Genomic DNA, 13,217 nt, shown 5'->3' with positions numbered 1-13,217 from the left:
CGGAGTTTAACTCAATCAGTGACTGCCGATCGTATGTCGTCGATGCCAGTGTTGTTTCTATAAAAAAAAGTACAAAAAATAAACACAATAACAAAAAGTACACACAATCGCTGCTGAGCTAACCCGACGGCGACTAGTGTTGACCGCGCCATCATCAAGTCATTAGTCTTGCATCAGGAGCAATTAGGAGTTAAGTGTCTTACTCACACTGCCGGGAGGAGCTGGAATCGAACTGGGAACCTTCCGATTACCAGACAACCGCTCCACCACCTGAGCCACTGTCGCCCAAAGGTAAAATACATAATGTCCCAAGCACATATTAATAGATAGAAAAGATTGACAGTGTTGGGCTGAAATTCAAATTCCTCAGGGTCCCAGTTTTCTGAGGGTGTATGGCACATGTATGGTATGTTATGGTTCATTCTTAATCCCTGAGGGGAAACACGGTTTGCCACCAGAGCGAATACAAGTACAGAAACAAGAAACAATTACATACAGTACAAGTTACATAACACAGTAAAAAGAAGAGAGCCTCTCAACACAGAGCTAGCGGTGTTCATTAACTAATTTAACCGCAGCAGGAACAAAGGACCTTCTCAATCGCCACCACAACTAGGCTAAGCTAAAGCAAACGTTACCGCAGCCCGACTTTTATTTTGAAAGCGCACTGACGTCAACAGCCTGCAATACATTTATTAGCAATACAGATGGACAAAATACAGTACATTTAAGAGACCAATAAGGTTGGCTGAGAGGAGTGTGGTGTCCAGCCACCAAAAGGAGGTCGTTTAGGAGGAGGGATATTCTTCTACAAGTGCAACCGGCCAGAGGAGGATAATAATCACAGAACAGCAAGTATTTTGAAGAAACGTTAACACTGTGGTAGTATGTGTAGTAAAGTTATATTTCTTTCTGGCTTCAACTTTATGTTAACACTTTGAGTGCCAACGACGAGAATCTCGTTATTTCATGCCAACCGTTCAGTGCCAACGACGAGAAATCTCGTTATTAATCGTTATTTTTTTTATTAGCGATTTCCATTTATTTTTCATCAATCTAGCCTCACGTTACCACTGGGACTCTCTCTGAGCTCGAACAGGGAAAATACCGCCCCCTATCGTCTCCCGGATGGTAATGCACCTTTTGGATTGGACTGAATGAAAACGCATGGGGAAAAGAAAATCCGGAATCCACATTTTACTTGTCAGGCATGTAATCCGAGCCGATTGCAGTCTTTGTGGTCCCTCAGAACAGCGTGGAATAATGTTTTCGAGCACCCAGCGTTGGATCAATAAACACGATCGATATTTGGAATGGCGATCAGGAATTGGAATAATCTTTTTGGAGAACATCTGATCTGAGGTAAGGAATCTATTTTACCAGTCTTGGAGTAATCAGAGCTTTTGTCACAGATATATCAACGTGTCCCCTTTGTGTGTATGTGTGTGTGTGCTGATCAGGAAATAAGATAATAGATTTTTCAGCCCGCTTCTCTAGCGTGCATAAGTACACGTATACTATCGATAATCTAGAGTTTATTTGAAAACGATTCATAAATAGGCCGAAAAATGACAAAATTGTTTGTGTATTCCAGTAAAGGGCGATTCAAGCAGAATCACTTATTTCTTCTGAAAATTTCCAAAAACTAGCGTATTTCGAAATGGTATAAAACAGAAATCTACCGATGAAAAAACAATCCGTTTCGACAATGTTGACTGCAAGCAAGTCATTGATAAGCGACGGGCGTATTAGACACATAGCCATAATTTAAGATATAGTTTATGCGTTCGCAAATGTGCTCGCCCCCTCACATTGAATAGAGCGTTGGCACTCAAGCGCTAAATCGTGCGCCCCCTGCTGGCACTCAAAGTGTTAATGTAACACGAGGAAGCCATGTTTGAAGCTAACATCGGTAGCTTAGCTACAGTTCTTGTAACGTTAGCCTAGGGTCAAATAGAGACTTTACTTGGATTAAAATATATCCTGGCCACAGATATGTCGCACTGCAAAGACTGTCGTGGACATCTACAGAAGATTGCAGTACTTGAAACAAGAATATTTTGCTTGGAAGATTCTGTGAATAATATAACATGGAGTCCAATCACTAAGCACATTAGCTAGTGATTAGCTCAGAAACCATTAGATAAGATAAGATATTCCTTTATTGATCCCCTTGGGGAAATTCAGGCATCATAGCTGGGAGGGAGGTACAGGTACGTAGTGATAGTAGAAGACATGATACAGGTCATAAAATTATAGTACAGCACTGCTACAGACAGCAGTCAGCCAACCAGTCAGTCAGTCATTTAGGGACATTGACTATTGTAGATCGACAGTATTATGTCAGATAATTTTTGTGTCCTTAATTAAATAACCTGGTTAAATAAGAATGTGTTCTTAGTCTACTAGTCTGGTTAAATACAAATCTGTTCTTAGTCTACTAGCCTGGTTTAATAAGAATCTGTTCTTGGTCTACTAGCCTGGTTAAATAAGAATATGTTCTTAGTCCACTAATCCGGTTAAATAAGAATATGTTCTTAGTCTACTAGCCTGGTTAAATACGAATGTGTTCAGTATAGTAGCCTGGTTAAATAAGAATGTGTTCTTAGTTTACTAGCTTGGTTAACACATTGACCGCCAGCAGCAGGGGGCGCTGATCCCCCTTCATCGCCAGGTCTTTATTCAATGGATAGTTTTAGACTGCGACATTTGCGAGTGCTTAAAATATATCTTATATTATATCTATGGGTCTAATAACACTGTCAAGTCTCAGTGAGTTGCTTCCAGTCAACATGCCTGAGACAGATTGCTGAGTGCTTTTCAGTAATTCCAGGAAAAAGACAAGAAAAAGGCATTTTACTGTAATCCAGTCATCACGTTGTAATTTTTCGGCTGATTATCTAATCATCCTGAAATCAATGCTAGATTATCATTATTATATCTCGTCGTGCATACATGAAATTACCGTCGTAGCGGTGTATGCTAGTTGCAGTACCTGGACAATATTTGTCATTTTGGTTATTTATTTCATTGTATAAACATACATTTGGAAAAAGCAAGCATATCTGTCCACTCCCATGTTGATACAAGTATTAGTATTGAAAAATATCCCTTTAACACGTTGGGTGACGTTAACGTAGAACTATGTTTCTGTCGCCCAACCGTTGAGTGCCGGAAACGTAGATCTATGTTTTTCTCACAGTATTTCTTTTAATCGCTATTGCCATTCATAATTCAGCGGGGCACCTTGTGCATACTGTTCTGAGTGTGTCTGAGTCTTATACCGCCCTCTAACGCCTTCGGCCATTATTGCACCCCATTAGAAACGGGTTAGTTTATTTTCTCTACCGAGCAGCGGCGTGGGGGCGGGTCCTAAACACTCCGGCAAAACACACGCTTGTAGGGATGGTTTGGACAACTGACCCTGCCCGCTTGTTGATGTGCAATGCCCAACAACGTCGGAGACAGGATTGCTGTGGATAACTGGAATGGCGATCAGATAATTGGATTATTTTTTTTGCATTACCAGATACCAGGTAAGGACACTATATATGAAAGCTTGCGTTGATCTGATATTTTCTTCTACCGCGATTGAAGCTATCTGTGTTTTATGTGTGTGGCTGTTTGCCGTTGGGTGCAGGAGGCGGGGGGGGGGGGGGGGGGGGGGGGGGCGCCGGTCTAAACCACATTGCATGCTTGCATGAGGAAGGATAATAATGAAGATCTAGTGTTGATTTCAGGAAGATCCGATAATCAGGCGAAAAATGACAACGTGTTTATTGAATTAAACAAAAACACAGTTTTTGCGTCTTTTCCCTGGAATTACTCAGAAGCACCTAAACTATATTCATATTCAAAATGGTATAAAACGGAAATGTACGGATGAAAAAATAATCAGTTTTTTTGCACGTTGACTGGAAGCAACTCACTGACACTCGACAGCGTTGTTAGACCCATAGGCCATAGCTATACTATAAAATATAGGTTTAGCTCTACAAACTACAACTACGTTTACATGGGGTTAATGGACGGCAAGGGCAGGTCACTTCCCGGAAGGGGCGTGGCACTCAATGTGTTAAGGTACATTTTGAACAGATAAAAGATGTGATTAATCACAATCAACTATGGACAATATATGATTAATCACAATTAAATATTTTAATTGATTGCCAGCCAGAATTCTTAGTCTACTAGTTCAATAACAACATTTCTTCCTTCCTTTCTTGAATTGCTCTCCATGTCATGTTTCATAAGGTGAGTGTAGGTGTGTCAACTGAGACGGAGCAGAAGTGTGGGAGGACATTGTGTGAATTGATGTGTGTGTGTGGGAGGTGGGGACAAGGCAGAGTTTTAATCACAGTAATAATGAGTTCTGACTATACCATGTTTTTAAAAACACAGATCCTTCCTACAGAAACCTGTACTGAAACAAACAGAGGCCAGTTAGCATGGTCTGCAGTGAGACAGAATATACTGAATACATGACTACACAGTCAGTAGTAGTAGTAGTAGTAATACTGCAATACCTTGGTAATAATACAGCAGGTGTAAGGTACTCCACAGGCCAGTGGTCCCGGAGCTGAACAGTTGTGATACATGTTGACCTGCCAGTCCTTAAACTCCTGGCCTCCACAACACTTAAACTGGTAGAGAGACATAGAGAGAGAGAGCGATATGGAGAGAGAGAGAGAGAGAAAGAGTAATTAGTAAACAAAGTAAATTGGCATTGTACAGTAACAGTAACTGCATGTTGTGTGTGTGTATGTACATGCAGAAATGTGTGTGTACATGTAGGTACCCAGGGTACATATTCATGATGTACTGTATCTATGTGTATGCATGGATAAGTGTGTGCGTGATCATGCGTGTAGTGTGTGTGATGATTTAAGCCACACATGGGTCAAGCTAATTAGACCTGGGAGCGGGGGTGGCAGCGCACTGGTTGTGCACAGAGGTAATCAATGGACACAGATTAAATCCGCCATCCCCCCACACACACACACACACTGAGGAGAGCTCTGTCTAGACGGCACAAATCATCTGCTCTGGCTTGTAACATCTTGCCACAACTCTTCAATTGTAGAACGTTGGGTCATATCATTGTAGAACGTTAGGTCATATTGCAGAATGTTGGGTTATGTCATTCTAGAACGTTGAGTCATATCATTCTAGAACATTGTGTCATATCATTCAAGAACATTGTGTCATACAGTATCATTCAAGAACATTGGGTCATATCATTCTAGAACATTGGGTCATATCATTGTACAGTGGAACGTTGGGTTATATCATTGTAGAACATTGGGTCATCATTCTAGAATGTTGGGTCATATCATTGTAGAACGTTGGGTCATATCATTGTAGAACATTGGGTTATATAATTGTAGAACATTGGGTCATATCATTGTAGAACGTTAGATCATATCATTCTAAAACATTGGGTCATATCATTGTAGAACATTAGATCATATCATTGTAGAACGTTGAGTTATATAACTATAATATTGGGTCATATCATTGTAGAATGTTGGGTCATATCATTGTAGAACGTGTTTATCTTGTGCTGAGAAAGGATTCTAGTGATCAACATCATCGTTGGTAAGTAAGAAAGAGGGATATGGTTCCAAAAATCAGAACTATCCCTATAATGACATTTAATCCCATATTTTGACTGCCAAGTCCATCTTGGGCTGACTACTAGCTAGAAAATAAATGTTGTTTTCAATTCCAGAACATCAGTGGTTTTGAGCTCTCAGTGGATGTGTGGTCATAATTATAGTTATTAGCTGGCTAATAGTTAGTCTGCCTCGTAGTGGGAGTGAGTTGTTTTTTAATAGATTTTATGTATGTGGTGCTGCAGTGGTTGATTGATTGATTGATTGATTGAATTGATTGATTGATTGAAACGTTTATTAACAGATTGCAGAATGGGTACAGTACAGTACAGCTCAATACATACAATTGTTAAGAGGATGCAGACCTGAGAAAGACTTTCGTCTTGTTTCCATCAGGGTCCCCCATTTTCAATTCATCATATGACACACACGACATACATGATATAGACAGTACTGCTACATCTATACATTTATGACATACCAGATTTGCAAATACAGTACTGTTTGTGATACAAAAAAAAATCCAGAAAAAGAGTGTATATACATTTGACATAGAAACTGGAGGTTGGAGGAAGTTGGGTAGGTGGGGTGGGGCTGTACATTGGAGGTGGGGGGGGGGGACACTGTACATTGGAATACTGACATACATTTGACATAGAAACTGTACATTGGAGGAGGTTGGGTAGGTGGCGTGGGGTTGGGTGGGGCTGTACATTGGAGGTGGGGGGGGGGGGGGGGGGTTGGGTAGGGGGGGGGGGGGCACTGTACATTGGAATACTGACAAAGCCATGCTTGGTCTTTATTGTACAACTGGGTTAGGACATTTGTAGGGGCCAGTTTCGAATTGCAGTCTCCCGTAGGTGTTCTTTGAGAGTGTTTTTGAAGGTGGGTAGTGATTCACATTCCTTTACAGCTTTGGGTAGGGCATTCCACATTGATGTGGCATAATTGCGAAACGTGTTTAGTCCCTTGTTTGAGCCGAATCTGGGTTTTACATGATTTGTGGAGCTCCCTCTTCTTGTTCTTGTTTACCAGAAAGGAGATCTGGGCCCCGTTCCCCGTACCTGGCTAACTGAGTTAGCCGGATAATTTCCAGTATAGCCTGACTTAAGCCGGACCTTTCTGTTCCCCGACGCTCGATTGTCCAAATCACCATGACAACAGATCAAAAAGTTCGAGCCTGGTCGAGAGCAGGCTTAAGTTCAGTTAGCTGGATGAACCATGGCCACGTCCCCGCAAAGAAATGACAGCTCGCTTCCTGAAATGATTCTCACAGTCTAGGATCTGCATTATACCATTCTGAATTACGTTTTTGTGCTTCATTCTTCCAGAGGGGGCTTTTGAAATGTAAAATAGACCCAAAATGCTGATACTAAATTCACGTTGTCCTAAATAATGCACGTTATATATACCGTGGCGCTCGCTAGGTGCGATGTACACATTATGTGGTTATTTTAACAACGCGCAGCATTGCAAATGTGAATCCTGCTGGGATATTTTTAATGATTGAAACCTATCGCTCGTTTGGCTCTGATTCCTTTCATATTCTCCGCTGTGGGAGCACCTGGATTGTGTTTCATTCAAGCATAAAATTGAAGTGTCTATGCGTGGATTGTGGTTTTTGTGGATTATGAATTACGAGGAATCTGAGGATTGTTGAATTGTATCATCACTCACACGTTATTGTGATATTGTAACTGGGATTAATGCATTTGAGAATAAAGAGATAAAACTTCATTCAAAAGAAAAATATTCTAAACACGGGTCTCTTGTCCATTGATGGTCTTGGATACACAATGGATATATCCCGTCTGGCACAGTGGTCCAACGGCCAGTGTTCACTCCTGGCAAGCCGGCGACCCGAGTTCGAGACCCCGCGTTTCCAATATAATTTTTTTGGAATATAATATTAATGATTATACGCTAAAGTAGCCTAGTTTTAAGTTAAAATATTATAAATCTACATGCATTGAGGATGTCATTCTTTATATAGCTCTCAACGTGCACCAAATTGAAGTATTTACATTTCAAAAAGAAAACTAGAAGTGGGATTCGAACGCGGGTCGTCCGTGTGAAAGACAAAATGCTCGACCATCAGACCACGGTGGCAGACAAATGAAACATCAACCATACATCCATCAATGGATAAGAGAGCCGTATCCTTATTCTGAAACTGTTGAACTAATTATTTTCGCTAGCAAGATCTCATTTGATTATCCATTCCATGAACCTACTGCCAGCAGGGCACGTTTAAAGAAATATAATCTGATTGATTGATTGGGGTAATGAGGGACTTAAAATTTGCCTATAGATTATGCATTTAACTTGTCGGCGAGGCTATTGAGCCGTACTGCAATCTGTTAATAAAGTTTTAAATCAATCAATCAATCAATCAATGCCGTTAGAAAATCAGGATCTCTGCTCTCGACACTTGCTGTCTTCTCAGCTGAGGCGGGCGCGCGCACTGATCCTGAGTATCAAGTCTGGTTCGAGTTAACGAGACTGAATCCACCTTCGAGGAACAGGAAAATCCCGGCTTCAAACATCGGGTTAATTGAATCTGGATAATGGGACTCTTGATCGACTTAGTTGAACCAGGTACGGGGAATAGGGCCCTGGTACAAGAATCAAGTTCGTTGGTTGACTTTTTTTATTACATTGGATGCCATTTTGTCACAGGAACGATTAGCCTCTAGGATGGAACCCAGGTAGGTAATTTCATCTTTCCTTGTGACAATATTGTCACCCACTGTAACTGAGAAGCCGTCGGTCTTGCTGAGTTTGTTATTTGAACCGAAGAGAATGGACTCTGTTTTGCCCATGTGTAATGATAGTTTGTTGTCGGCGAGCCATATGCAGATTTTGCCTAGTTTCCGAGCTGAGGGTTTTTTCAACCTGTAACTTGTTCTTGTCAGAGACCAGCAGGGCTGAGTCGCCCGCAAACAGGAACAAGTTGCAGTCACAAGCTGACGACATGTCATTTGCATAAATTAGGAACAGTAGTGGTCCTAGTATGCTTCTTTGTGGAACACCACAGTTCACTGTGAGGGGGGGGGGGGGATAGGGTACCGTTTACCTCCACCATCTGTTCTCTCCCCTCCAGGTAGGATTGTATCCGGCTCACTGATAAATCAAAACCAATTGCTTTTAGCTGTGATTGAAAGTGTCGAAGGCCTTTTGTAGGTCTAGCATGACCATGCCGCAGTATTTGCCCGCGTCCACCTCTTGCTTGATGTGGTCGTTCAAATAGAGAAGGTCGTTCAAATAGAGAAGGCATGCGTCAGTGGAGTGGGATGTTCTGAAGCCAGATTGGAATTCGTAGATTAGATTTCTTTTCGCGAGGTACTTTTCGACCTGTTCGTATACTATTTTTTCCATGACTTTCGAGATGGATGTAAGGATAGAAACAGTGACCTTCAGGAAGATAATGGTCCAAACCATGTACTAAAAACTCTGTGGGTCTCTCTCTCATACACTAATGAAGTAGAATATCCTAGAAATAATAGAAACAGCATTTCCATTGCATTTCTGCTTTATTCTATAACTACTGCGATGGCAGGCAGGCTGGCTGGCTGGCTGGCTGGCTGGTTGGTTAGATTGTCAGGAGGCTGGGTGGTTGGTTGTGTGGTTGTCAGGGGGCTGGTTGGTTGTTTGCCCATTTTGGTCTGCCCATTTTGACAAACTAGGATGGTTTAGAGTAGACGACAGAGTACAGCAACTTGCAATGGGCCTGGTCTACAAGATACACTACACCACTAAGATACCCATGCACATATTGAAATACTTCCCCAAAGGTCAGTGAATTCCACGACCACAACACCAGAGGGAGTTCCACAAATCATGTTCAACCCAGATTCGGCTCAAACAAGGGACTAAACACGTTTAGCAATTATGCCACAATAATGTGGAACGCCCTACCCACAACCATAAAATAATGTGAATCCCTTCCCTCCTTCAAAACCGCTCTCAAAGAGCACAGGTCTACGGGTGGCAACAATTAGAAACTGGCCCCAGTAAATGTCCAAATCACCATATAAAACCTGCACTGGCGTTTTGTCTAAAATCACACATGGTGATGTCATCATCCCACCTGTGCTTGGTTCACTGTAAACAAAGCCAGCAGAACGAGGGTCGTTCTTTACAGCGATATTGTGCAATCTCTGTGTAAAAAGGGCTTATGGCTCTGGGTAGAAAGGCCGACTTTGCATCTGATGGATGAAAACAATTCCAGACCAAACCAATTGATTAGGGCCTCTCCAGGCCTATTAACGGACACCAGATGCCAATAGCAGACTGAGTGATTGACACATCTGGTGTTAAACAACAAGATGGCCGCTACGCTAGCTCTCAACACACCTCTGAAATCACTTGTAAAACAAGTATATTTTCACCACCTTACTTGTACATAATTATTTGTATTTTTTATTGTTTTTCACTTTTTGTTTCTCTTTACTGTTCCTCTCTCTTTCTATCCCTCTCTCTCTCTCTCTCTCTCACACACTCTCTCTCCATACCGTGTACACTCTGAACTCTGTTGCCTATACCTGCTGAACTCTGAACTGTTGCCTATACCTTCTGAACTCTGAACTATGTTGCCTATACCTTCTGAACTCTGCCTATACTCAATCCATACGTATCTACTGCCTACACTACCTAACTGTCTTACACTGTATTCATAACTGCCTACCTCACTGTACTCATAACTGCCTACCTCACTGTACTCATAACTACCTAACTCACTGTACTCATAACTGCCTACCTCAGTACCTCACTGTACTCATAACTACCTACCTCACTGTATTCATAACTGCCTACCTCACTGTACTCATAACTACCAACCTCAATCTATAGTCTATCCATATAACACTGTATGATAGCAATGTACAATAACACTGTATATCTGTATATATATATATATGTTGCACTGTGTACTGCAATGCACTTTACTGCTACTTTGCACTCTGCTTAGATGGCAACTTAATTCTGTTGTACTCTGTACTTGAGCAATGACAATACACATTTTTCTTCTTCAGAAATGTTTGCGCAAATCCCTGTGAGATAATAATAATAATTATAACAAACAACTGGATTTGTATAGCACCTTTCATACAAGAGTCGCAGCCCAAAGTGCTTCACAGCAGTAAAATAGACATAAGATGAGCATAAAATTTACAGAATAAAAGCAATTCAGAGAATAAATAAAAGGGTGAAAGCAATGCAGGTAATAACAATACAAATATCGACTCAGCGCTAGAATGGTAGGTCAAAATGTTGAAGTTTGAAAGGTCATAACTTTTACACCATAAATAAAGACTATTTAAATGTAAGTGTGTCTTAATTTCATCTTGCCATAGCCTAATTGGTAACCATTTTATAAAAGCTGTTATGTGTGGGGTCTGTGTGTGCCTTGATCAGGTGTTCCCAGTGTGATGTGTTATGTCTAGCTGTAGTTCCCTGTCCTGGTTTTGTAGTCCTTATAGTTTCCCTTCCAGGTGTACCCATTTGTAATCAACCCAGGTGTGTCTCGTCTCGTCATTCCCTCATGTATAAGTGTTCTGTCTTACCCTGTGTCTGATGCTGATCCTGTCTGTGCAGTTGTGTGTTCTCGTTCTCATTATTTTATTCTCTCTTTTGTACTTCAAACCATGGTAAATATTAATTAAATATTCTTTGTTGATTACTTTGGCTACCGTCTCCTTATTATGTTACAGTGACCAGACATCGAGCCTTATCTCAGTCAATAGTAACGTAATAAAAGCAATATCTCACTTCAGGCTGTGGCATATGGATATTATCCACTTTGCGTCGGGTGAACCACACCCCTTAGCTGTGATATAATAACCATATACCACGGCCTGTCTGGAGCTATTTCTTAAGTATATCTAACTGTGATTCTGATTGTCTGATTGAGGCTCTCTTGACTGATGCTGTAAAGGATAACTGGACAGTAAAGGTCAAGTCTCCCCTTAGGGCGTGCGTGCGTGTGTGTGTGTGTGTGTCCGTGAAGATGAGTTGGTCTTAGTGACTTCATCAATCAACAATCTCGCAACAAAACAAGAACACCATGAAGTCCAATTCTTTTTTTATAAATGCTAAATAAATGCAACACTCCCAGACATACCCCACGCGAAGGTACGGAAAAACTCACTAAAACCTAGCAATAGGAAAACATGCACCACAGGCAATGTGGAGGAGAGAAACCTTAGAAGGGCCATTCAAGGGGGGATCTCCCTTCTTAGATGTCGGTGATAGTAGTGTTGCAGTAAAAACAGGCGAACAGTTGGTAAGCATGCACTCATATGTGTGGTGAAACACGGATAAGTGCATGCGATAGCAACTGAACATTTTGAAAGATTAAAGATAGAGCTGATAGCGATAGCAACTGAACATTTTGAAAGATTAAAGATAGAGCTGATAGCGGATCTATTTGAGGCAAAGGGACGGCGCAAAGAGGGTCACGTCCTCCCGGTCTTCATCACGGGACGTCCAACACGCCGGTCATCACTCCGAGACAGCCGGAGACGGCGCAGAGAGGGTCGCATCCTCCCGGTCTTCATCAAATGACTTTTTTTAGATGATCTTGTACTAAGTTATATCCATTGTAATGCTGAGACTACTGATGTTCAGGAAGCCCTGGACTCTTGTGAACATGTTATTTATTAGTAGACACGCATACTACTCCCTTTCACTGCCACACGACAGCCGGTTAACCCTTTCACTGTGACAATACAGAAGGTTAGCCCTTTACTATCACACAACCGACGGCGATGCTCCATCATTAGCATCATTATCCGCGGAGCTAATGATGCTAATGATCGAGCATCGCCGTCGGTTGTGTGATAGTAAAGGGTTAATATTCTGTCGTGTGGCAGTGAAAGGGTTAAGATGATTCATATTAACACTCACTTTGAGTGCCAGCCACGGCATAATTAGTTATTTCATGCCAACCGTTGAGTGCCAGGAACGAGATATGCGTTTTTTTTTATCGTTATTTTTGTTATTAGTGATTTCCATTCATATTTCATCAATCTAGCCTCACGTTACCACTGGCACTCTCTCTGAGCTTGAATATGCAGACGACACAACCCTTATAGGCCTCATCACAGACAATAACGAAACAGAATACCGTACACAAATCAACCACACAATCACCTGGTGCACAGACAATAACCTCCTCCTCAACTAATCAAAAACCCAAAAACTCATCATCGACTTCAGATGCCAGCCAAACCCCAAAACCCCCATATCCATCTCCGGCAAACCCATTATCACCACAGACTCCTTCAAATTTCTCGGCACTCACATAAGCAATAACCTCAAATGGAAAACCAACACAGACCACATACACAAAAAAGCCAATCAAAGACTCTTCTTCCTCCGCCAGCTCAAAAAATACAGAGTCAGAAAACATCTCCTGCTCCGTTTCTACCAGGCCATCATACAAAGCATCCTCACCTTCTCCATAACTGTTTGGTACAGCAATTTGGACACTCACTCGAAAAACTAACTACAAGAATCATCAATAAATCCTCAAACATAATCCGCACCCCCCTCCCTTCTCTCGAATCACTCCACCGCCAAATCACAATCAGGAGAGCCAGA

General features: G+C 41.6%; 1 protein-coding gene across 1 annotated transcript in view; it reads right to left on the bottom strand.

The window, feature by feature from the left end:
- tspan15 (tetraspanin 15) overlaps nucleotides 1-13,217 on the bottom strand; it is a 193,768-nt gene that overhangs the window by 24,970 nt on the left and 155,581 nt on the right. Inside the window, exon 5 of the mRNA XM_084307917.1 lies at nucleotides 4,527-4,643. Coding sequence (XP_084164043.1) covers nucleotides 4,527-4,643 — 117 coding nt within the window. The remainder of the gene's footprint in view (nucleotides 1-4,526; nucleotides 4,644-13,217) is intronic.

The sequence above is a fragment of the Notolepis coatsorum genome (assembly GCF_963971535.1).
Source record: "Notolepis coatsorum genome assembly, chromosome: 2".
In the NCBI taxonomy this organism is placed as follows: Eukaryota; Metazoa; Chordata; class Actinopteri; order Aulopiformes; family Paralepididae; genus Notolepis; species Notolepis coatsorum.
The sequence above is the reverse complement of the archived record's forward strand: the minus strand, read 5'-3'. Positions and strand labels throughout refer to the sequence as shown.